At 38.5% G+C, this 23,907-nt stretch overlaps 1 protein-coding gene across 5 annotated transcripts in view; it reads right to left on the bottom strand.

Moving 5' to 3' along the window:
• Positions 1-23,907, bottom strand: part of LOC119907120 (oxysterol-binding protein-related protein 10) — a 92,973-nt gene that overhangs the window by 63,380 nt on the left and 5,686 nt on the right. Inside the window, exons 3-4 of one of the 5 annotated variants that reach the window (XM_038724724.1) lie at positions 21,636-21,681; positions 17,348-17,482 (exon numbers count right to left, since the gene is read on the bottom strand). The exons of 1 other annotated variant lie outside the window; for it this stretch is intronic. Coding sequence is in view for 2 of the 4 variants with exons in the window: in XM_038724720.1 (XP_038580648.1) it covers positions 13,259-13,524 (266 nt within the window). In the remaining 2 variants the exon portion in view is untranslated. Of the gene's footprint in view, positions 1-13,258; positions 13,833-17,347; positions 17,483-21,635; positions 21,682-23,907 lie in introns of those variants that run through there. 3 more of the 5 variants (XM_038724722.1, XM_038724720.1, XM_038724721.1) reach the window with 3 other exon arrangements.

Here is a 23,907-nt window from a genome sequence, read left to right as displayed (position 1 = left end):
ACAAAAGTCAACAAATTTAATGGATGTCAAAGAATAGAAAATACAGTTATTTCCCTAACATTTTAATGTTTTGGTTTTTTTTACTTTTAATGAACACATATATGTTTTATACTTTCTGTGAATATTATCCAATTAATCTTATTTCCATACTGTATAGACACCTTATTTGAAAACTGGATGTTGTCTTATGTATATCCTTGCGCTAAATTCATCAAGTCCGGCCCTATTTGATAAATTATGTTGTATGTGGTTCTTTTATGGTGTAACATGAAGACTTCACTGCCTCTCTTCAGGTCATACTGCTACGCTTTGTAAAGATAAAAGGATAAAGTCGCTAACCTGCCTGTCGCCTCACACTCGTCTGTTTCAGTGGATTTACCATAAAGGCTTTAATACGTGTTAGGGCTGAAAGATTTTGGGGGGAAAATTGTGATTTTTATGCCAGATATTGCGATTAGATTTGCGATTTTTTTTTTTTATATTCACTGCAAGTCTATTTTTGACGGAAGCCATGTCAAGCGGCACAGAGCAGATGAACCAGGCAGGAAGTCAGACACAGAACGACAGAGAATCCAGTCAATTTTAAAAATTAAACACCCTTTGCAGACTCACAATCATACATCAACAATAAACACAGTTAAAACAGACAAAACACAGTTTAACAATTTAACTACGTAGACTACTTAACCATGGTAGAAGCACAAAAATCAAGGACAACTGAACAAATAAGCAAACTCTGAACCAGTCAGCAAAATCAGACTCTGATCTGCTCTATTCTGAAATGCTCCATGTGGATATGTAGCGTGCAGAGAGCAGCGAAATGGGCTCAAAGAGAGCTGTTATCCATTGTTGAAGCTCACAAAATGACAAATTAACAACAGTTAACATGTTGGCTAAACGCTCCGCTGCTAAAAACACTTCAGTGTATGTTGACGCCGAACAAAACTGCAGCATAGTGTCTGTTCTGCTGGCGCCATTATCCCACTTTTTCCTCTAGTTTTGTTTGTTGTTGTAAAATGCACACGCCCTGTGCTCGCCCTGATTGGTGAGTAGGACCTTAACAGGAGGCGCATGGCGCTTGTGACTGGCGAGTAAGTCTGTCACGCAAGGATGACAAAAAGAATTTAAAACCATCTTCACCATTAGCTAACCGTGTTCTTTCAAATCGCAATTTCGATTTGAAAGCAATTAATCGTTCAGCCCTAATACGTGTGCACTCCAAATTTAGGTGCAGCTAGCTTAATCGCTTTCTCACAAACGAGTGACAGAAACAGACCGTTAACGTTACTGTAGTTAGCTCAAAAGAAAAGTAGTTGTCTCGAGTGTGTGAGCATGCGAGCAACGTCTATAATGGTATATGTGTAAAAATATTTTCAGTTCATTTTGAAACTATGGCGGAACAAATTAGAGGCGGACCGCCACAGTCTCGTTAATTAATGGGAAACACTGCTCCATAATCTGTCCACTACTTTGGTCCAGACTGAAATATCTTAAAAACTAATAAATGGATTGCCATGAAATTTGGTACATATATACACATGAGGCCAGACAAACAAATCCTAATGACTTTGGTCCACCGACTTTTTATCTAGCGTTATCATCAGGTCAATTTTATGTGTCCAATACTCTGGTTTAAAACCAAATACCTACAAGATATCCCCATTAGCCTCAGCTGTACTTTGTGTTTAGTGCTTTTAGTTTAGTGCATGAGCCCTTTATTTGGTAGCAAAACCAAAAAAAGTGCTCTGATGCAAGCAAGCCTACCAGATAAACATCAGTATGTTCGCTTTGTCTTTGAGGGCACGCTGATGTCATCATAAAGCTCAAAGCACTACTGTCCTGCTTGTGGAGCTGTGTACACTATAAGTCTTGTTTTAAAGTAATCATTTAGTCTATAAAATGTCAGAGAACTGAAAAATACTATTCACAAGTTCCCAGAGCTCATGTTGACACCTTGAAATTGCTTGTTTTGTCCAACCAACCCCACACAATTATATAAAACAGAGAAAAGCAGCAAATCCCTTTAGACAGCAAATTATTAGCATTTTGCTTGATAAACATTTGTTATTTATGATAAAAAAAATTATGAATGGCTTCAGTCTTCAAATATGCAAATGATAAGAGGACAAAGAACTCTGTTACTGCATCCCTCACATCAGGCATTTTCCCATGAACCCTCTAGAGTTCCCCAGAGAGGATGCAGTGAATACTGTTCTCTGAAAATTGATCCACACTCAGTCTTGCCCCCTTCCATCAGGAGAGCTGGTGATTTATGTCGACCACAGCCAACCAGGGAACAATCTGCCTGCGTCAGTTTCTATCCAGCGCGCTCTCTCTCTCTCTCTTATCCCCTGTTCAGTCAGCAGAGCGCAGGCTTTTACCATTGACCCCCCCCCCCCCAGGCAGTCTTGCCTTTGCAGCTAAACCACAATGCAGACCTTTAACATGATGGATGGTCCTGGATAACAAAACCTTAGGCTTTACATTCAGCCTCTCGTCATAGCAGCGCTGATAATGCCAGACCTGCTAGGCCACAGACTTTCTGTCCTCACAGTGAACTTTTCACCTTTAGATGCATGAGACTGGGCCAGATGTAACATAATGATTGCACAACCACTGATGGATCAAAATGTTGCAGCAATGTTACTGCACTTGTTATACCGCTCCAAAATCAGAAATTCCAGCCAGTTTCTTTCTTCAATTAAATGTCCTTATCACTAATCAGCTTTCCCAAACCTGATTCATAGTGAATATTTATTCCTGTTAAAAATATATGCTAAATAGCAGGCTGTAGGTATCACAGCTGTTGTTTGGGCTTGTATTGCTTTTAAAGTTGTCTCATAAAACAAACAGAGGTCAGTGGACAGAATTTAGTCAATATGCTCGTTGCTGCATAAGCCCTATAAACATCTAATATTATGATAATACAACAGAATACAAGAGTTAAACAAGGGTTTACAGCCATGCTAGCAGCTCTGGAGGTTTACTTTGGCACAGTAGTGTTTTGAGCTAAATCCTAATGTCAGGATGCTAACATGCTCACAATGACACCATTTTAGATTAGCCTCTTAGCATGCTAAATTTAGCTGATTAGCAGAAAGTACAGCTGAAGCATTTGGGCATAAACCAAAGTTCTTAACTTAAACTTTGACCTGATGATGTCGCTAGATGAAATGTTAAGAGATCACCAAAACCATGAGTGTCTGTACAAAATTTCATGGCAATCCATCAAATAGTTGTTGACATATTAAAGTCTGGACCAAAATAGTGGGCCGACGTTTACACATTGCCAATATCTAAGGCCTAAACTACTTGGGAGTACAAGATCAGGTCTGGAGATCTGAGGAAGACTGGAATAAAACGTGTGAAAGCCAGAGAACGTAAAGTCCTGGCAAGAGCTCTGTTGGAAGAACATAATACAATGTGTCTCCAAAATAAACATTTAAAGCCCAATTTTACATTTTCTGAATTTGTCCTTAACTTTTATTTACAATTCTTTTAATTTGGTAAGATATCACCAAAGAGATAATGGAAATATTTGGAATAGAAGTTTACCTGAGTAAAATCCCAGATGAATCTACAGTATGTCACAAGGTGAATATTTAAAATACTTTGGCTGCTTGCAGCAAAGAGGGTGCAGGAAACTCAACCCAAGAATGACTGGACTGCAATTGTCAATATCAAGGTGTCAAGTGAAGTAAATCATGACTAAACCATTTACTGGTTTAAGCAGGATTAAAATAGCTTTTAGATCCATTTTCAGGCCAACCTGTGCATACATATGCTTTAATGTTTTTAGGCATGGAAAACACTGAATTAAACTTTTCAGATTTTTCATCAAAAACTGTCCCTACAGCTCTGAAAATGTAATCACTCATCCCCTCAAGAATATGTAACAACAAAGAACTTTCTGATACTGATTAACTTTTTTTGCTGATATCATTCAAATAAATCGCCATATAACAATAATAACAAAAAGAGCTTAGTTAAGCACATTTATCCACACCAAGAGAAACACTGCCATTTCCGAATGGCATTAACATTGGTGCCACAGGAAATAGCTTGTCAGCAGAATTTGCATCTCCTCCCTGCTCTTTTCGCAGTTAATTCTCAAAAAGGCTCAGGGCACTTCAGACCAGCAGGAAGGCTGTAAGTCATCCTTGGTCGGAAATGTTAGTTATACTTGTTCAGTAATAAAATGTGTAGCCTTGTAGCCTCAAAGGGGTTATGTAAAGCCAACATTTTATCATCACATGGTATCATGGGAGAATATTACAGCTGTTTTAAATGATTTGTAACCACTAATGGGCAGAAAAACTCTCACACAAATGGCAGCTTCCTATCGGGAGCAACTTCGGTTCGGTGTCTTGCTCAAGGACACTTCGACATTTGGACTGGAGGAGCCAGGGATCAAACCCCCAATCAAACCGATCAACGGATAACCCGCTATACCTCCTGAGCCAGACGCTCATTCACTCGGGCTTTCTGTACAAAAAACGGAAATGGCTCCCTAAATTTAGCCCCTTTCAGGCATGCATCACTTTAAGTTAATATAATGGCAATCTAATGTGTCGGTCTCATGTCTAATAAGCCCCTGGTAACATTTTTCTTTCAATACGGCACAAGTCTGAATTGAATGCCTTCAGATTAATGGAAAGGCTGCAGCAGCAAAAGAACTTGCACAGAAGACCAAATGCACATACAGTCCCCTCCAAAAGTATTGGAACGATAAGGCAAATTCCTTTGATTTTGTTATTCACTGAAGACATTTGGGTTTAAGATCAAAAGATGAGTATGAGACAGGAATTCAGAATTTCACCTCTCATTTCGTGGTATTCACATCTAGATGTGTTAAACAACTCAGGACATATCACCCTTTGTTTGAACCCACCCATTTTTCAAGTGAGAAATTTTCATCCTTGGTTCAAACCTATAAAGACTGCATTTCCTGTTAAAGAGGATAAACCAACATGAAAACCAGAGAGCTGTCTATGGGAGAAAAGCAAGCCATTGTCAAGCTGAGAAAAGAAGGAAAATCGACCAGAGCCATTGGACAAACATTGGGCATAGCAAGCACAACAATTTGGAAAGTCCTGAAAAAGAAAGAAACTGCTGTACTGAGCAACAGACGTTGAACAGGTCGGCCAAGGAAAACAACAGTAGTTGATCCCAGAAATATCGTGAGAGCTGTGAAGAAAACCCCCAAAACATCATTAAGTGACATCACCAATGACCTCCACAGTGCAGGGGTGAAGGTATCACAATCCACTTGAGGCAGTTATTGCAAGCAAGGGTTATGCCACCAAATATTAAATGTTATTTACTTTATTTAAGATTATTTGTTCCATCTCTTTTGCTCACCTAAGAATGCTGTGGTCTAATACAAACGGTGATATGTCCTAAGTTTTTAACACATCTATATGTGAATACCAGGAAATAAAAGCTGAAATTCTGAACTCTTGTCTCATACACATCTTTTGATCTTAAACCCAAATGTCTTCAGTGAACAACAAAAAACAAAGGAATTTGCCTTACCGTTCCAATACTTTTGGAGGGGACTGTATAATCTCCTTCTACGATCACTGTAATAAATATAACTTAGCTTATGCACAAAGAAAATCACATCAGTTGAATAAACACCGACAAAGAGCCAATTTGAAGGTGTTGATGAGATTATTCTCAGATCAGATCAGTGTATATAACCTTGGTTAAAAGGAGGTTTAAAAAACTTAAAGTTAAAAACTAAAAAGCTGAGGGGCATTTCTCAGTGGGTTTGACACTACATACGGACTGTTTCGACTTTCCAAAGTTTCGATTGATCTGCGGAAACAAAAATCTTGTTCCTCTCACTCCACCTAGCATTTTATGTTCAATTGTTGCTTACTGCAGCTTTAATCCCAAACACATCACTGAAGCTCAAGTCTGAGCTTTGATCAAACAACTTCAAAAAGCTTGACAGTTAATTCCTGAACTTGGAAACAGCCGTTGACAAATCAATCTTAACTTAAGGTCCGCCTACTTGCTTGCTCTGGAGCGTTGGGCCGTCATTCTGAGAACCTCTCATCCAAAGTTTTAACATCTACAGATTAGGGCTGGGCGATATGGCAAAAAATTTTATCGCGATAAAAGATTTCATACCATTCGACGGTTAGTTGTGGTTTTAAACTGTTCTTTATGGTCAGAACATGACAAACACTTAACACAAAATAGTGGATCACTTAAAAAGTCTGAGGAAGAACATTCAAAACAATTACGATAAAATCTTTTTAAAATCACATGCTTGAGTAAAATCAGAGACATTTTAGAGGAGACACGGCACTCAATCATTTCCTCAATACAACTCTATGGGGAAAGCCCATAACAGCAAAGATGGTAGTTATCCCGCCCCTCCCGCTAGAAAGCCAATCGTCTGCTTTTAACAGCCAAAGCGGAAATCATATTTCAGCCAATCGTTTGGTGTCCCCGACATAAGGGTCTGTTTTACTTCTACTGCGCATGCGCGGAAGTGGTGACAAATGCGTAGTAGGTTAACCAGTCGTGCAAAGTGGTCAACTTTTTCAGCTATTTTATCAGATATTAATGCTGATTCTATTCATGTAATTTTTATGTCCTGGTGACCAGTAAAAATACAGTTCTGGCTCTCTCCCCATTCATTTAGATAGGAGCCTGGTCTTGTTAGCCCGAAATAGCTGCCCGGTGGCGTTGCCAAGATGGAGGCCGAGTGCCATGACTTGCCTAGAAGGACTTTGGTTAAAATTAAGTAAAATCTTTTTTCAGTCCCTTTTTCCTCAACAAAATAAATATCTTAATAGAAAAAATAAGTGCTAATTTGTTCAGGATTCAAATGAATTACATCAAACATTCGACGATATATTGAACCTTTGTTACATTGTTAGAGGAAAATTATATTGCGATAATTATCATTATTGATTTATTGCCCAGCTCTACTACAGATCATAATCATAAAGACAGAGTGATGCAACTGCAAGCCCAGGACAAATTTAGTAAGTGGACCTTGAATTGAGATTATTGTCAGCTCCTTGTAAAAAACATTTATTTTGCAGCTCTCAGCAAAACTACAGTTAAGACAGCAAAGACAAATCCAAGTCATCTAAAAAGAAATGTAATTTCTAAAAAAGGGCAGCCAAAAACTAACGAGACTTCAAGAAAAGAAATAAATACCAACAATCAAACCTATCACCCTAAGTTTTCTTCCTCCTCTGTGCCACAGACACACCCACCAAGCTGCATTACCCCAACTCACAGCTCTGATCAAAGCAGCGGTGAGCCCATCTGCAAAGTAATGATTCATCCCTCGCAATGTACTCCCTACCCTGCTGACTGCTTACGAAGACATACATTTAGAATCTACACATGAAGCAATCCTCGCACATCCAGCCTCTTATTGTACAACGTGATATCTGAAAGGGAGAATGAGAGCCCTCTGAATGTTTTTATGTATTCTGTGACCTGAATGCAAATGTTGGAATACCTACATGCACACAACAGAGTTTCTGTTTCCACCATCATCACCCTGTAAACCAGCTTTCAAACAGCATCCACAACCAAAAAGCCTCCGATCTGCTTCAAGAACAATGAAAACTAACTTCAACCTGAATTATCACACAAAGCTTGACCAGTTAATGGCATTCAAAACACACAAATGCTTCAGGTCCTGTTTTGTACACGGCATTACATTACAGTCACAGCAGGTGAATCATGCATGAATGCATGAATCTTGTCTGACACACAACCATCTTTGTAGACTCAGCAAGGATATTATCCAATCACTACATGCATTTCAAACATATTTTGAGTGTGTGTATATGAATGTAAGTGTGTAATCGTGCAAAAAAGACTTTAGCAACATGGTTGTTTGTCTGGAAGCCTTGAGGCTGTGTAATTAAGAGTCAACCTATTAATCCCAAAATAGACTCAAGTGAAGATCTTCTAGTGCAGCACTAAAATTAAATAAAACAGATTCATAGTGTAGAGTAGAGTGTTCATACATCACAATGCAAGTGTATGTGCTGCATTTCCATTGTTGTGGGGACAACTTTGACTGTTAAGATTTGGTTTTTAGTTAGGAATAGTTAAGAATTATATTGAGTTTAGCATTTGGGTTAGATATGTAGGCTAGATTGTTAAATCTAGTTTATTATAACTTCAGTTTCATTTGCATAGTTGTGGCTATTTATCAGTTATGAGAACATTGTTCCCACCAAATTGCTGAGATCTGGGAACACAGCAACATTGCTGCAATGAAGCAGAAAATCAGACCGGTTGTAAACAGACCAGAATATCTTACTCACAGCCTGCTTTGTGCATAAATCTGAAAAATGCTAGAAATCTCTTACTTCACAGGAGTGTTTGGGTTCGTTGCACCATTTGACTTCTTACGCTGAAGACCCGCTCAGAGCCAACATTGCCTTCACAACTTTGCACTCGCCGCTGATAAGTCAACGCTTGCAAGCATGCAAGTTGCTTGCTCATTAGCAAAGATAAGCGTAAATAAGCCTCATTTTTCTGAGATTTTACATGATTTTGTGCCAAAAAGTCGTTCCGGTTTTTTTTTGTGTCCGTAATTTTAAAGGCAAAAGAAGAGAGATCTCATAATCTATGAAAATGATCTTCTCCGTTTTATTTTCTTCCTATTTCCTTAAATAAAAAAAAATACTTGTAACAATAATCACTTTTTAAACAACCGCCCCGCCCCCCATTTGTTTATGGTTTTCATCTATTTTACCGTTTAAATAATTACCATAGACTATTTACTCAGACTCATTTGCATGAAGTCAACATTTAAAAATTTTGACCCCTCCCTGGTCCTGTATTACCTGCTGTCCCACAAGGCTTAGAGAGGCGACCTGCTCACTTTCCATGAAGAAACACACCGCGTTCAGTAGTTCAGGTCCTGCACTGTCAATGTTGTCATTATTACCAACATAAACTGAAAAAAAAAACTATGAAAACCTTCAAAAATGGATCCATGTTAAGGTCAGTTCTTGGGATTAAGGAAGGCATTATTTCCTCACAAGTATAGTATGTATATGAGAGTGTATAGAAAAAAAAACAACACAAACACACACAGCACCTACACAGCATAACAGCACTTCACACTGACACATGGCCACCCACACTGTGGCAGAATAAGCTCCACTCAGGTCCTTTTCCCACCACGACACCGCCTGGCAAACGCACACAATGTCTTTCTCCGCATGACAAATGTTGGAACTGAAGACTGTTCTACTCCAACAGCCTCTTCTCCTTCAAATTTTTCTATATATAAATGCTGACTTCAAGATATTACCATTTGTAAATTCTTCTCTCCTTCCTCTAATAGGTTTTTATTAAAAGGCTGATACAAGTTATTTTGAATCAGCTGCAACAAAGGGTCTAAGTGTCTGACCTTTTTATCTAGCTGTTTTCTAAATTCCACTTCAAATTTCAAACTTCAAGTGTCCAACTTTAGTAAAAATGTAATATATCTTCATTAAGGTATTGCATGTGGCAGAAAAAATGGTCATGAGGGCAGGGACTAATGGAAAACTGAATTGTGATGTATGTTTTCTCACTTTAAAACAGGTCAAATCTACGAACAAATGTAAACAAAAGATGTTAAACCCTTCTTTCCCTACTAAACTGAGTTACAGGTCTTAAAACATCTATCATTTGAATTATTAATACTTTCTGTTAAAGGTTTGTTTACATCAATTTTGATTGTAAATAGGGCTTTATTTTCATTTTGTTAACCTGAGAAACACAAAAGTGTTTATTTTAATATTGGAAGTTAAACTCTTCAATATTGTATATTAAAATGTCTGTGATTTATCTAAATAAGTAACTTATTTAGATATTGCTTAAAGTAACTAAGCAATATCTAAATTACTGAAAGTTAATTTATGAATCTGGAGTAAAACTGTGATTGACTTAGCAAATTATCGCCCGTTAAATAGTCTCAAAGGGCAATGTAACGTTAAAACAGTGAACAGAAAAGAAATGTTTCTAAAAAGAAAACCGATTGAAACCTGCTCCAGTTGCCACAGTTCCATTTACAGTTTATTACAAACTATTTTGCAAAATATAGTTAATGTTGCTGACTAGAGCTGCAACAATTAATCCATTAGTTGTGACTATTAAATTAATCGGCAACTATTTTGATAATCGATTAGTCATTATGAGTAATTTTTTAAGAAAACCAGCCTCATACAACAGAAAATACATACAATATAATAAACATGAAACCAGGAATCTTAATCATGTACAGTTAAATCATAAAACTTTTCAGGTACATCACGTGATGATTAGTCACATCCTACCTACGTACTGCATTTAGAACAACCAGCATGAAGCAGAATATGATTAGTAAACGCTCTGGCTGCCTTCAAAAGATAAAAAAGACTGAATTTCATAAATTTACATTTAAATGACACCAGGGGTGTCATCAGGGTTTGTGTGAGCACAAGAAACATTTAATCCGATCTGGTTGTGTACTAAAAAGGAGGCTTTCCAGTTTTGGGCTACATTTTCAGGATGTTTTAGTCAGTGCTCAGTATCTGTGTCTACATTCACTTGAGCTGGGGGCCATGGTGCTCGCTCGGGTCAATGAACCTGTGTCAGAATGAAAGGAATTTCTCCTTGAAAGCGACACCTTTGCCTTTAGGCACTTTGAAATTGAAACATGACCGGTATCATCACCCCAGAGAACACACCGATTCTGTAATACCCTTCTTGCTATCAACTTAAACTTATAAATCAGCACAATCCTGCTCATAACACCCCAACCATTATATACAGTGATTTGTTTACATGTGTTTTTTAAGTGTTTGTGTGTGCAGAGGTGACAGACAACAAATCCCACATTATCAAACACAATTTAGATTTCTTTTGATCAATACCACCTCACTTTTACCTCCTTCAAATGAACATGTCTTTCCCCCCCCCCCTCAGGATGAATCTTACATCCAGGTATTCTTGAGGGTGCATATCAAGATGCAGTTCAGTGCATCATCTGCCTGCCAGTTTAATGGGAGAGCAGGGAGCAACCGTTCTTTCTCTCCACCTCCTTACCCCACCCCTCTCACACATACACTGGCTTCCAGCCCAGATCATGCACACTACAGTCTCAGCTTCTCTGCAGCACCGCTACAGCAACAATGGAGCGCTATAAGTCGGTTATTTTTGTGTGCACATTGATACAACAAAGAACTACTTTCAGTACGTGTACAGGAGTTACAGGAAATCCTTGAGAAAAGGCTCTGTTCCTCTAAAATAAAAACACAACCAGATGTTTCATACGTTGTTCGCAACAAGTGTTGGCTTGAGCAATATTTTTTAAATCAAAAACTCACTCTCTTCGCCTAAGACTCCTCTTAGTATTTGGTGGCATCTGAGTTGAGTAAATCGGACAGGACAGGACATAGTGAACCCATGAATGCTGCATGAAGTACGGTCACAATAATGCACTGCTGCAATATCCGCAGTTGTTGATGAGATTTTCTTTATTATAAGGGCGGCTGCAGGGCTTCATGAGCAAGAGAATATCAGACAACCGCAGGATACGGGCGCGATATCTGTCTGAAGCAATAAAATATAAAGCAATAAGGGTAATATCAACGAACCACAGCAACCCGTAACAAGCTAGTGCACACACATACATATGCACTCAGTATACACAGGAATATATTTGAATCCAACAACCCTACAATGAATCCTAGCTTATGAATCTTATAACTGGGGCATCAACGATTAGTCAGAAAAATTGACAAAAATCCTATTTTGACAAGTTGACTGTTTCCATAATTTTTTGTGCAAAAATGCTGAACACTCTAGTTCTAGCTTTTCATTTGAAAGGATTTGCTGCTTTCCTTTGACTTATGTGACACTTGAACAAGACTCCATCTTCAGCTTTCGGAAATCATAATGGGCAGTTGTTGATTCTACTCGGTCGTAGTTTTTTGATGCTGTAGTCAACTGTTGTACTTTGAGCCCAAATGATACTGGATTTTTGAGGCCTATACTTAAGTCAATATTTGAGAATTTAAAAAATAAAAATATTGTTTAAGATACAATAATACTACATTTTATTCGATGGCACCTTTCATGGCACTCAAGGTCACCTGATTGAAAAACATTCAAGCATAAAATAAAATAATAAAAATATGGCATCATAAGAAAAACATAACATTTAATTTTAAAAACATATTGGCCCAAATATTGGCCAACATATCAGTGCAGACTACTTATCAGTCTAGCTCTAGTTGTAATGGATTGGAGCTGAAACCATGGTCAAATAGTCAATACGTCCACTGACAGAGAATCTATCATATTTCAAGTAGACGTCAAATATTATCTGATAAGATCTCCTGCCTTTACTGGTTTTACATTATAGTAAATTAAATAGCTTTGGGATTTTGAAGTAGTCACACAAAACATAATTAGAAGATTAGAACAGATTAATCAATAATGTAAATAATCTTTAGTTGTAGCCATATATGGGAGTGCATTACACTGATGCACACCCTATGTCACTACATGAGGAACCATAATATTAGAAAAGGTTAAAGTCACACAACTATAGGGGTGCAACTAACCAATTTTTTCACATATAATTTATCGGTCAATAATTTACCAGATTTGTTGCTAAATCATTTCCCAAGCCCCAAGGGGGCCATTTAAAGTTTGCTTGTTTTGTCAGTTTAAACCCCAAAGATAGTTAGCTTATTATAAAGGAATTAGAAAAGTAGCGAATATGCACACTTAAGTCGAAACAGTTACTTAACTGGTAATTTTTTTTAACTGACTACCAAAATAATTGTCATTTCAGCTCTAAATACACCACCACCACTAAATCCAGCCTCAAAAACTACTGTAGATTTCACATGAGGCATGAAACATGGCATGGAATTGTGGCAGAGAACACATCTCTGCCACAACCTCAACCAAAAGTGACTATTATAAACATAAATAAGATTTAATTTAATGCAGGACTATATTAAACGCTATCTCTGTCAATTCTATAATGTGATTTTGCAGTTTGTGTTTATTTACCCTATAATAGTCAGCAAAGTAGTTAATTCGCAGGCCTATAAGCATGAGTGCAGCGTTTGAATTTTACCCCCTCCTCCTCCTCACGGTGACGTGGTGGTAAAAGTGCAACGTGGATGGGGCAAATAACAACACGAAGCCATCTGACACCTGAATCGAAAGTGAAACGCCCCCCTCTCCTCGGTCCATCTAACTCCATCCGTGTTCTTACCTGTACTGCCAGCCTTGGATCAGGTTGGTGTATTTGCTCAGCACTCCTTCCAGCTGCCTCTTGCGCGCCTGCTGCTGCAGATTCATGCTGTTCCCAAGAACAGCTCCCCGGCTGCCTCCCGCTCCAGCCGGGCCGCCCAGGGAACCGGAGCCGGGGCTATAAGACCCGGTCCTCCCGGGCTTCCTTGACGATGAGTTCCCGCGGTCCGACGAGGAAGAGTTGGTTTTGTTGGTCCCGGGATGCGGACTGCAGAGCGTCTTGTCCATCCTGGCGACGGGACGGCGGAAAGCAAGAGGAGGAGGAGGAAGAGGAGAAAAAGAGGGGAGGAGGGGACGGGGATGGACCAGCAGCGGCGGCAGGGAAGATTTCACCAGGGCATAAGTGGCAAACAGCGCGATGTGTGTCTGCTGAATTAAAGCGGAGGCAGTGAATATGCATCGACTCCGCTACGCCGGTGGTTTAAGCGTCCCTCGGTGCGTGAAGAAGCTGACATATTCCTCGGTGGCGTTAGTGTCCTGCTCGCTCCTCTGCAGTGCGCGGCTGTATGGCACTGTGGGTCTCCTCCAGCGTTTTCCTGGTAGGAAGGGAGAGCAGCGCGCAGACACGCCCACTCCACTCTGGACCACCCCCGGATATTACAATGCAATGCTTACAATACACATCATCATACCAAATCATACCCCCCCCCCCCACCACCACCAAGAAAAAATAAAAAACGATTCCTGCAAACGCCAGCAGGAAAAGCCCGAGATGACTCATGAGGCTGATACACATACAGACTTTCTTTCAAACTAAAGGGCGTAGGTTTGGTGTTACAATTGGGGCCATAATGTTATGATAAAGGCAATGCAACACATTTACAGGGCTGCAACTGACACTTATTTTCACATGTCATTCATCTGTCGATTATTTTTTCGATTTACTGCTAAATCATTTCCCAAAGCCCAAGTGGGATGTCTCCAGATTGCTTTTTTTGTGTGACCAGCAGTCAGAAACCCCAAATATTCAGTTTACTACTAGGCTACACAAGTCAGATGTTTTTCTATACCTCTGCCCCCAACTAAAAAAAAGCTGTAAATTGGCTATCTGAATGCTTTTAAGGTGGAGACAACAAACTCTACCACAACCCATGTAATTCAAACATATAAGAGACAGTGGTTGGAAACACACTACTGGTACCACGATACTTTGTTCTTCCAACGAAATAAATCCGGGAATAAATAAATGAGACAAGATGTTTTTACTTATGAAATAAAAGCTCCCTTAAATAAATAGAAGTCCTTTTTGTCCATTTTAAATATTTGCTGTTAGGTAGGTTTTATTAAATTTTCATGGGGGAGGACCGCTCATACACATAATACCGCGCCCCTTTCTGGCCCCTCATTTAGATAAATACTAGCTCCACCTGACTGCAGGACCTGAAAACCATTTAAGCAAACAATTCACACATTTTTTCCCCCCCAAGAATCAAAAAAGGAAGAAGTAAATAATAACATAACAAAAAAAAAAACAATGCTCATATAAGAAGAAAATTTAGCAAAGTATTTATTTTAATATTAATTTGCCAATAAAGAAGGGTAGATTGTTGTTGTAACTGAATGTAATTTTAATATATTTTTTAGTTTATTAATTAAATGTTTTGAGATGGCTTTCAGACAGTTGTGCTTGAGATTTTGAATATTTATAGAATTGTATAACCCCTTCACACATACACACACAACCAAGACAACTAGGAGAAAAAAGGGTATTAATAAAGACCAGAGTGAGAAGCACTGCAGCTAGTCACAAAGAAAAGATCAATACAAGAGAATAAAATCCCTGTGCAACAGAGTTAATGGTTTGTTAAAAAAGCTTGTGCTGAGAGTCAAGCTCGGCTCAGCTGCATTTCATTATTAACTTTTAAATTTAGGATGTATGTAAATTCTTTTAAAAAAGAAGAATTAATCATGTACATTTTTCGACATGACTGTTCACTAAACGTCACCCCTGAACAGCAACTGTCCAATCACAACTTAGCAACCATAATTAGGCACAGCACATCTGTGGAGCTTTAGTTTTGTCCACATGTTGAAGAAATGTGCATGGGTTTGTAGAAAGAGACATACTCTTTATATTAAGGAGTTGGAGGGTTGTATATAATAATAATAATAATAAATGCTGCAAATGTGACCATTTACTGTAGTAACCTAGAAATATTTAATCCCAAAGGCAAATGGTTCTGCTTCTTTATTTACATGTCTTCTACATGCATGCAGATGCTAACCTTTTGGGAGCTGTTAGCTTTAGCCGCAATCTTTTAGCATTATATCCATGTTTAAAACCCTTTCACATTTTAAAATAATCAGCAAAAAAACATTAAAATGTCAGTTGTAGCTGCAGTTTTAATCTGGCATTAGCTTCTGCTTTCTAGCTACAGCTGGTCAAATCCAAATCCAAGGCCATTGCCTAAAACTGAGAAGCCTTAATTTGTTTACCTTTTTATACCTTAAAATTGTTAAATCTGCCACTCTTATCATTGTAAACTGCTTATGTGCTGTGAGAAAACTCAAAGGTTAACAGGCGTAGCAACAGTAACTAGGAAGGAAATCAAAAAAGAAGGAAGGGTCATTACGTCACTGTGTAGCCCGTGGATGCACATTGCTGCCAAGCTCTCGGTGCAGTTAACACAGTGGTGAATGGGTACACCACTCTTTCATCTCTCCAATCTCTGTTTCAAAGTTTATCAGTCCGGGAGATGGAGGCACAGGTATTTTGTTGTGTTGTTATTATTAGGGCTGAAACGATTCATCAATTGAATCAATAAAATTGATTAATAAAATGCGGCATCGACGCAAAGATTTTGGGAAGTTTGGCAAGGACATTTATTACGGTCGCACATCGCGCTTATGCTATGAACACGACGTGATTATAATGGAGCTGTTTGCAAAGTGGAGGAAGAGAGAGAAAATAGCGAGGGACAAAGAAGAAAGTGTCTAAAGTATGGGATTATTTCAAACTAAAGAAAACAACAACAACAACTCTGTAATGTCACAGTCCGTCCACCATATAACGAAACTTATGTCGCCTTGGCAAAAGCACAACAGCATCTGATCAGAAAGCACCCGGTGTTTTGCCAGCGGTAACAGTAACTTTAGCATTTAACTGAAATCATGATTGATTGTTGAGTTGAAGGCTAGCCAAAGTAAGCCGCGGTCCTCAGCTGAAAATTTGTTTGTTGTTCTCCTTTTTGGGCCGTGAGTTGTAACCTCACAGTCAAGAGTTAACTGGGTGTCGGGGAACTGCACCTTTTAATTCACCTCCAGCTCTCTCTGTAGCTCAGAGCTCACCGCTAAGCAAAAGTACTTCTTAAATGACACATCGATGAATCGTTAAAATAATCTATAGAAGCTTTGAATACTAACATCATCGTTAGCTGCAGCCCTAGTTGTTATTTAGGTAATCTTTCATGTGTTTCCAAGGTACATTTCATTTGATTTGTATGTTAATTCAATGATATATTTGCATGCAAGTTTCATTAATGTTATGGTAGGTTTATAACAGACTGGAGCTTCTTATGCATATGTGACTGAGGTCAGTAAGTTAACTAAATTGTAATATACACTGACTAAACTCTGAGCCCATTACCTAATGTTGTGTAACGCAATCTACATATCGGATATGGTGGCCAGGTCTTAGGTATAGCCAAAACAGGGCACCTGACAAATGGGATTACAGCCCAGCTGTAGATTTTATCAGCAGTAAATAAACAAATGTGCACATCTGGAAAAAAAAGGTTTTGTGCGATTTTTTCATGCATCTTCATTCAACAGAACTGGCACCGAGCAGAGCATGAGACAGTTGGTATGATGTAACAACACTTCCTTCCTTTTTAGTTTCCTTGGTTCTGTTCCAGAGGTAAGAAAACCTGTTTCAAAAGCACTTTGGTATTTGTAACTACACTAACAACCCTGGAAAAGAGCCTTTCAAAAACGCTTCAAATGTTTAAATAAGGATGGTAGTTTTTTGAAATGCTATTCAATATTGTTTTTATTTAATATTTCAGTCTTCTTAGCTGCCTTCATTGAACACAATTACCCATAAGCCCCTCACCTTCACACGTTAAACGTAAAAGAGGGCAAATCCATGGGAGAGTCGAGGGGTTGCTGTCAGCTCAAACATGTCTGTAATAACAGCTGGACAGAGAAGACGAATGCTGTAGAAGTTTTCAGGTAGCAGAGATCAAAGCTAAAAAAAAAAAAAGGAAAAATAAATATAATAAAAATACTTTATACATTTTTCAGGATATGGACGAGACCAAGGTACCATGATGCAATTACGCGCTGTACTGCACTTGTAGTTTTTTAACCTCAGGAATACGCTTAATTTATTTTAGAAAGGCAGAAGAAAGAAATGCTGAATGAGAGATTGCATTGAGATACAGAAGCTCCCTGGCTCTAAGGCTCTCTATTTTATTCTGCAAACTGCAGTATCATCCCATTTAAAATTATCATCATCTTCAGTATTTCTTCCCCTTCATCCTCCAACATGATCATCTTCATCACTATCATCCATGTTATAAAAACTTGCATCATCAGTGCCTCAGTCACCACCACTCTGCCGAAACAGAACGCGCTGCTGCAAGAGCTACTGACCGGCACAACAGAGAAATGGTGTTTCCTCACCTCAGCAATGAAGACATGAAAGAACTCATTCCCCAGAGCTGTGATTCGATGAGTTTCTTTTTTCCAGGTACACACTGTCATTGCGCCAATCTCCTCCATTACAGTCCTGCATCAGCCCAGTCAGAGTTATGGCAGCTGTGTCTGCCTGAGGCAGGCCCTCATCATCTTCCACTACAAGTCCGCTCTCGACGCCAGAGCCATTACTGCCTAGTAGGAGACCCTAAAAACCAAATGGCTCCAAAATGTCGGCTTTTTAGCAACGAAGAACAGCAGCCTTGTTTGCAGCAGGATAGCAACACATTTATTTGTTTATGTAGTGGCTTAACCCAAATGAAATATCATCCTTTTGCAAACTGACAGCATCACATACGCTATATTCTGCATGAGCTTAATCCAACTCTTCATTGAAGTCATCGTGTTTACACTGGGTCAAAAATTTAAATGGGTTTGCTTCGTCTTCACCACTTCAATAAGAAATTTTCTTGGTCTCCTGTGCCAGGTCAGTGTGGTTTAAGGGATTAAAACTAGACTAAAATTCAAATTTAGGAGGCATCTACTTGACAATAACCATCCACATGCTAAATTTGACTTACTTTTACTAGCTACTGAATGGCAACCTAACCGGTACACAGTCACTATGAAATGTTTAATACATGTTCTAATTCTTCAAATTCATAAAAACTGTGTGGCCAAAAGTATATGGATATTCCTGCCCACATACTTTCTGTACAGTTGGGACTACATTTTATATTTCGTATTTCTGATTCTTTATATTTTTGTTTCTTAAACCTTCTTTCTTGCGGAGACTTAGATAAAAAGATACCACTTCCAATGTAACTCTCGACAAGAAACTGTATTTCCCAACATGTTGAACTATTGCTTTAATACTATAGAGAGAGCCTAAGTCCCTCCTTCTGCTTCAGCCCCATGCGCCCTTATTTCAGAAAAATTTGTCAAAAGCGAGAGAAAACAATGTTGTCAATTTAAAAAATACTTTTCTAAGTCAAAAAAGTAGTAGTTTGTCATAAAAGTAACATTTAGCTTTTGTGAAACTGCTTACGGTATACATCACAAACATGTTAACGCTGTAATGCTAGCTAACGTTCATTGCTTGGTTGCTACTAGCTAGGTAACTTAGCTATGTACCACGCACAAATGTATCTCACCTGATCCGTTTAATCCTTCGACTCCTGGTCATTTCATCACATCATCTACACATGTAAGTTCTTTGATGTCAGTTTCAGTAACGTTAGCTTCAGGTACAGAGAGAAAAAGTTATGACTTCACATACACAAACTTTGGGATTGTGGTCTTTCTAATTACATATTTTCACAGTTTTACAACAAACTGCGACTTTCTGGACTTTCAAAATTATATTTTAAATTTACAAAATATAATTCATGGCACAATTTAAACAGGATATAAAAATTTGTTGTCTCTCGCCATTCAACATCGTACATATTTTGTCCAAAATAAGGTCCCATGGTAGTCCACCAGAAGGGGAGGGACGTACACAGCGTGATTCCAACCTTTCCATTCCAATCCATTCCTATTTTAACATGACAATACACCCGTTCACAAAGCCATGTGAAGTGTCCATAAAGAAATGGTTCAACCTAAGTGGCTGAACTCACTGATGGTTTGTGGCTGGAATGAGATGAACACATACATACAAGTGTAATGTTAAGTGTCCACATACTTTTGGCCATAAAGTGTACTAAGATGTGGTTTCATTGAGAACATTTCACCATGTTGCAGCAGCAAACTTTGTGCAAGCAAAACTTTGCTTGATCAAAGTGTGCTGCAGTCCGACACTTCTGGCATTTAGATGTCCGACATCCTTTCAGAAAATAATTGATGATTGATCGCGAGGATCAGCAAAGAAAAAGCCCCGGACTCAGCTTTAAAGATAAAGTAGTGTGAAGAAGTCCATCAGCACACGTTCTCTTCTCTTAGTTCTAATGCTGTGATTTACACAACATAATATATCATAGCTTTTAATGGATCCTGGCATCCTAAGTGGCAGGACGGGAAGTTTTGGTATGTCAGAATGAACGCTCCTTGCTTATTCAGTGCACATTTTGAAATGTTATTGAAAAACCTACTGGCTTCATTTCAGAGCAAAGGTAGGTGTATTTCATCAGTCATCTTATCGGTGTTAGGCTGTGAGCTTGTCTGTCCTTGTCCCTGACAGATATCTGCACACTGCTGCACTGCCTATCACTTTGTACACAGAAACACACGTTTGTTCCTCTATACTTGTGGGGACATCTCATTGACATAATGCATTCCCTAGCCTCTTATCATAAACCTTAATTATCACACCTATCTATCACACCTTAACTCTACCACCAACAGACCGAGAATACAAACAAAACCAAACAAAGTACAGAGAGACACCACCAACCTTGGTTTGTTACCGCTGTCGCTGTGTTTACAAAAAACTACTGGATCACATAAGCATTTCAACCGGTCTGTTGGCAACCACCAGAAATTAGATTATTCCAAGTGTGTTTTGGAACATTTTATCAGCTTGTTGCAAATTTTGCTCACTGCCAACATGGCCCCATAAATTGTCTCTCTCCCTTTGTTTTCTGACATGTGAAATAAGCTGAACTTCTTCTGTCGGCTCTACGTTTAGTTTTACTGTAATGTAAATTTAAAATGACAACAATTGGTCATATTGGGTATTTGGTAAATGTATTTCAGTTTATTTCATTTCTGAGGGAGTTCAGTCTGGAAATATAAACGACATGTGGTGATGTTTGACTTGCCAAACGCTTGCATATGTTTGCACAACAGCCTGCATTATTCACGAATGCCAGCAACCTCGCCAACAACTACTTAATGGACTGGAAGGGGCTATTGACCCTGGGAGCTGACAAGGTCAGACTGTGTGTGTTTGTGTGTAAGACTGTAACTTGAGAACAGCAGAGAGGGATTTTATAGTTCAAGGGTGTGTGCGCCTGTGAGTGAATATTTGACTTTTATTTATGCTTGCTGCCTCTTTCCTTTCAGGGCTGAAAGATGGCGCCACACATATTCATCAAGGCCGCTAAAGAATAAGGCACTGTGATAGTTACGACTACTACGACTAGTTAGGACTATTCACTTTTATTTCACACCCTAATCATCTGTCAGCCACTACTCTGAAAGTCAGATAAACTCTACACTTCCACAAGAAAGAGGACGGTGATAAACACCTGTGTATCAACACACAAGTACTTAGCATCTGAATAGCCACAAGACGATAAACCAAACTGCCTACATGACAGAGTCTATATATTTATGTCCAAATCTTCTCATAGCAAAGCTAAAAGAAAGTCAGGAGATTTTATTTATAGGGATTTTTGTATAGCATGGAGGCAGAAATCACAAATCACTTTCCTGATTTGAATCATTTCATTAAGTTCAGATTCATAGTCACCAACTATGTAGTTTTTTCACTTTTTGCCTAAGGTAAGCGAACCCATCGACTTTCACATGGACTTTAGTATAATAGTAAGTGAATGCATCACTTATACTGTCATATGGCTATGACGCTCAGTGTTGCCAGTTCAAGCTGTCACATTAAGTTCAGTACAAAACTAGCCAATAGAAGCACCACACATAAGGTTAGCAGCACAGCAGCTACTTATTCGCAAAAATCAGATTCAGATTTTTTGTGGCTTTCATAGTCTTTTAATATGCTTGATAGGTAATTCAAAGTGCTTTACCTTAGAGGCTGATATTTGTTCGGGAGTACTGTGGGTCACGGGATTCCTGAGGGATAGATGAGATAAAGAGATGTGTAGTTGTTTGTTGAGTGTGATTTCTAAAAACACACAAAAGGAATCCAATGACAAAAATTGTCAAAAGTTCAATTTCAGCAGTAGCAATAACTGTCACCTTACTTTCTAGCAACAACATGAACTATGTCATGCCAAGAAATGTTAAATTAGCTAAATAATGTGTTAAAGTAAAGGTTGTTACGGTGTTTAACTGCATCTCTAAATGAAATGAAGAGGTCTAATAATTAGGGGTGATTACAGAAATACAGGCAAGACATAACAGAAAAAGGAAATGTGCAACAATATAAGAAAAAGATAAATTTTATAATTTTATTATGTCAAAATCTATTTTTGTCTGCAAACTGCAGAGTTATACTTATAGTCATAGTTAAAGTTGTTACACTAATGAACAATGCACTTTCAAGATAGGATCTTCTTCCTTATTAAATCACCTTCCATGACCAAAAAGCAGAAAAGCTGGACAGAGATACAAGAAGGCAGTGACAAACCTTCAGTAAAAGAGATACTAAAAGGTCTCTTAGGGCTCAATTATGGCTCAACTGAACAGGAGCACAAGGAGCCCCAATTTGGGTTCTAACTTGACATTTGTGGTTGTCAGAAGAGCGAGGCGATAACTCCTAATGGCTCCACTTGATTTCAGACTTTTTCCTAAGCAGACACTCCAGAAAAAAACGAGGAAAGCCATTTCCCTGAAGCTTGTTTTGTTGGGATTAGAGGACACTGACAGAAACAACACAGTATTTATTTTCCTCTGCACTGTCAGTGCTCAACACTTTAATTTCCTTTTCCGCACACAACAGGAAAACCCACACACATTATGCACCAACGCCACACACACAATCACACCTGCACAAGTTCTATCCCTGCACTGTTATGTGCTTCTTTTATTACCTTCCTTGTTTTTGTTCCTCTATTTCCATTTAAGGACTCTGTGATCACCCCTCTTAGTTGGAAATCACTTTATACCTTAACTTGACATATACAGAAGCAGCAATAATGCCATAACAGCCTCTATGCAGGCTTATTAAGATTTTACTGCTCACAAATATCAAGATGGAAAGGTAATGTTGGTCATCAAAGCATCAACAGGCAAAACAAACTGTAATTTAAAGTAATTGTTGCCTCAACCCACTACATAGCTTCATATGCACACTGGTTGTCAGTGATTTACATCGACACCCAGTTGTGGTGGATGTTTTTTCTCTGTAGCACATTAGAGACCTCTACTGGCCACAAAACTGACTAGGGTTACACTTCCTCTAGGTGAGAAAATCATGATATCACCTAGAAGATGTGATGTAATTTACTTTGAAGGATTTGGGAATTCTGCTCTAAAAAGCCAAATGAAATTTGATCAAGATTGAGTTAAGACCCTGTTCATCATGGTAACTTTAAGACAGTCACATGACAATATGAAAAGCGCACTTCTAAATAATAAAACAAAAAATATAATAATTTTTTACTTCAACTTAGCTGCTTTCGTGTCGTGGCGCCGTGCATGCAGACTCGCTGTCACAGTTTACGGGGAGGTTTGCATACAAGAGATCCATCATCAATGTTATTAGTAACACCTGTGCTTTTCCTAAAACGAGAAGTCACAATGTCTCCTGTGTTTTCGGCTGCAGAAGGCAGCTACTTTCAGTGAAAAAAACTCAATACACTATAACCTGACACAGTTAGCGACTAGCTGGTGAACATAATGGAATATTTAGCAGCTAAAGAGCCAGACATTTATTTAGTAGCCTAACTTACAGACCAAGAATAGAACTAAAATAGAGTTAATATTGGACTTACATTCACCAGGTGGCCAGAAACACAACTCCCAAACTAATAATGATGTTGCTCTATGACTGCTGGATGTGTTAAATAAACAACTGTTCGCATTGCCAACATAAACGGCGATGATGTGTTAATGTATACACAACTTGTTCCCGTTAAGCTACGTGCCTGTTTGTTTTATTACCTGACAGTCATTATTAAAATAAAAAGATGTATTCAAAAGAAATATTCAGCACTGATACACTGACACCAGTGTTTTGTCAGTGTTGCCATCTTTAAGCAAAATGTTCAGCTGCAGAATCTGATGAGGCAATGGCCGTCTGTGTCTGATGACTCCTGTCTTTATTACAGCGCTCCGATTAATAGTTAGTCATTACAGGCTCATACATACATGAAGATGACTCCACTTTCTATTTCT

Source organism: Micropterus salmoides, unplaced genomic scaffold (assembly GCF_014851395.1).
Source record: "Micropterus salmoides isolate LMB-PRFRI ecotype aquatic unplaced genomic scaffold, ASM1485139v1 Ms_hic_scaffold_17, whole genome shotgun sequence".
Classification (NCBI taxonomy): domain Eukaryota; kingdom Metazoa; phylum Chordata; class Actinopteri; order Centrarchiformes; family Centrarchidae; genus Micropterus; species Micropterus salmoides.
This window is presented reverse-complemented; position numbering and strand designations above follow the sequence as displayed.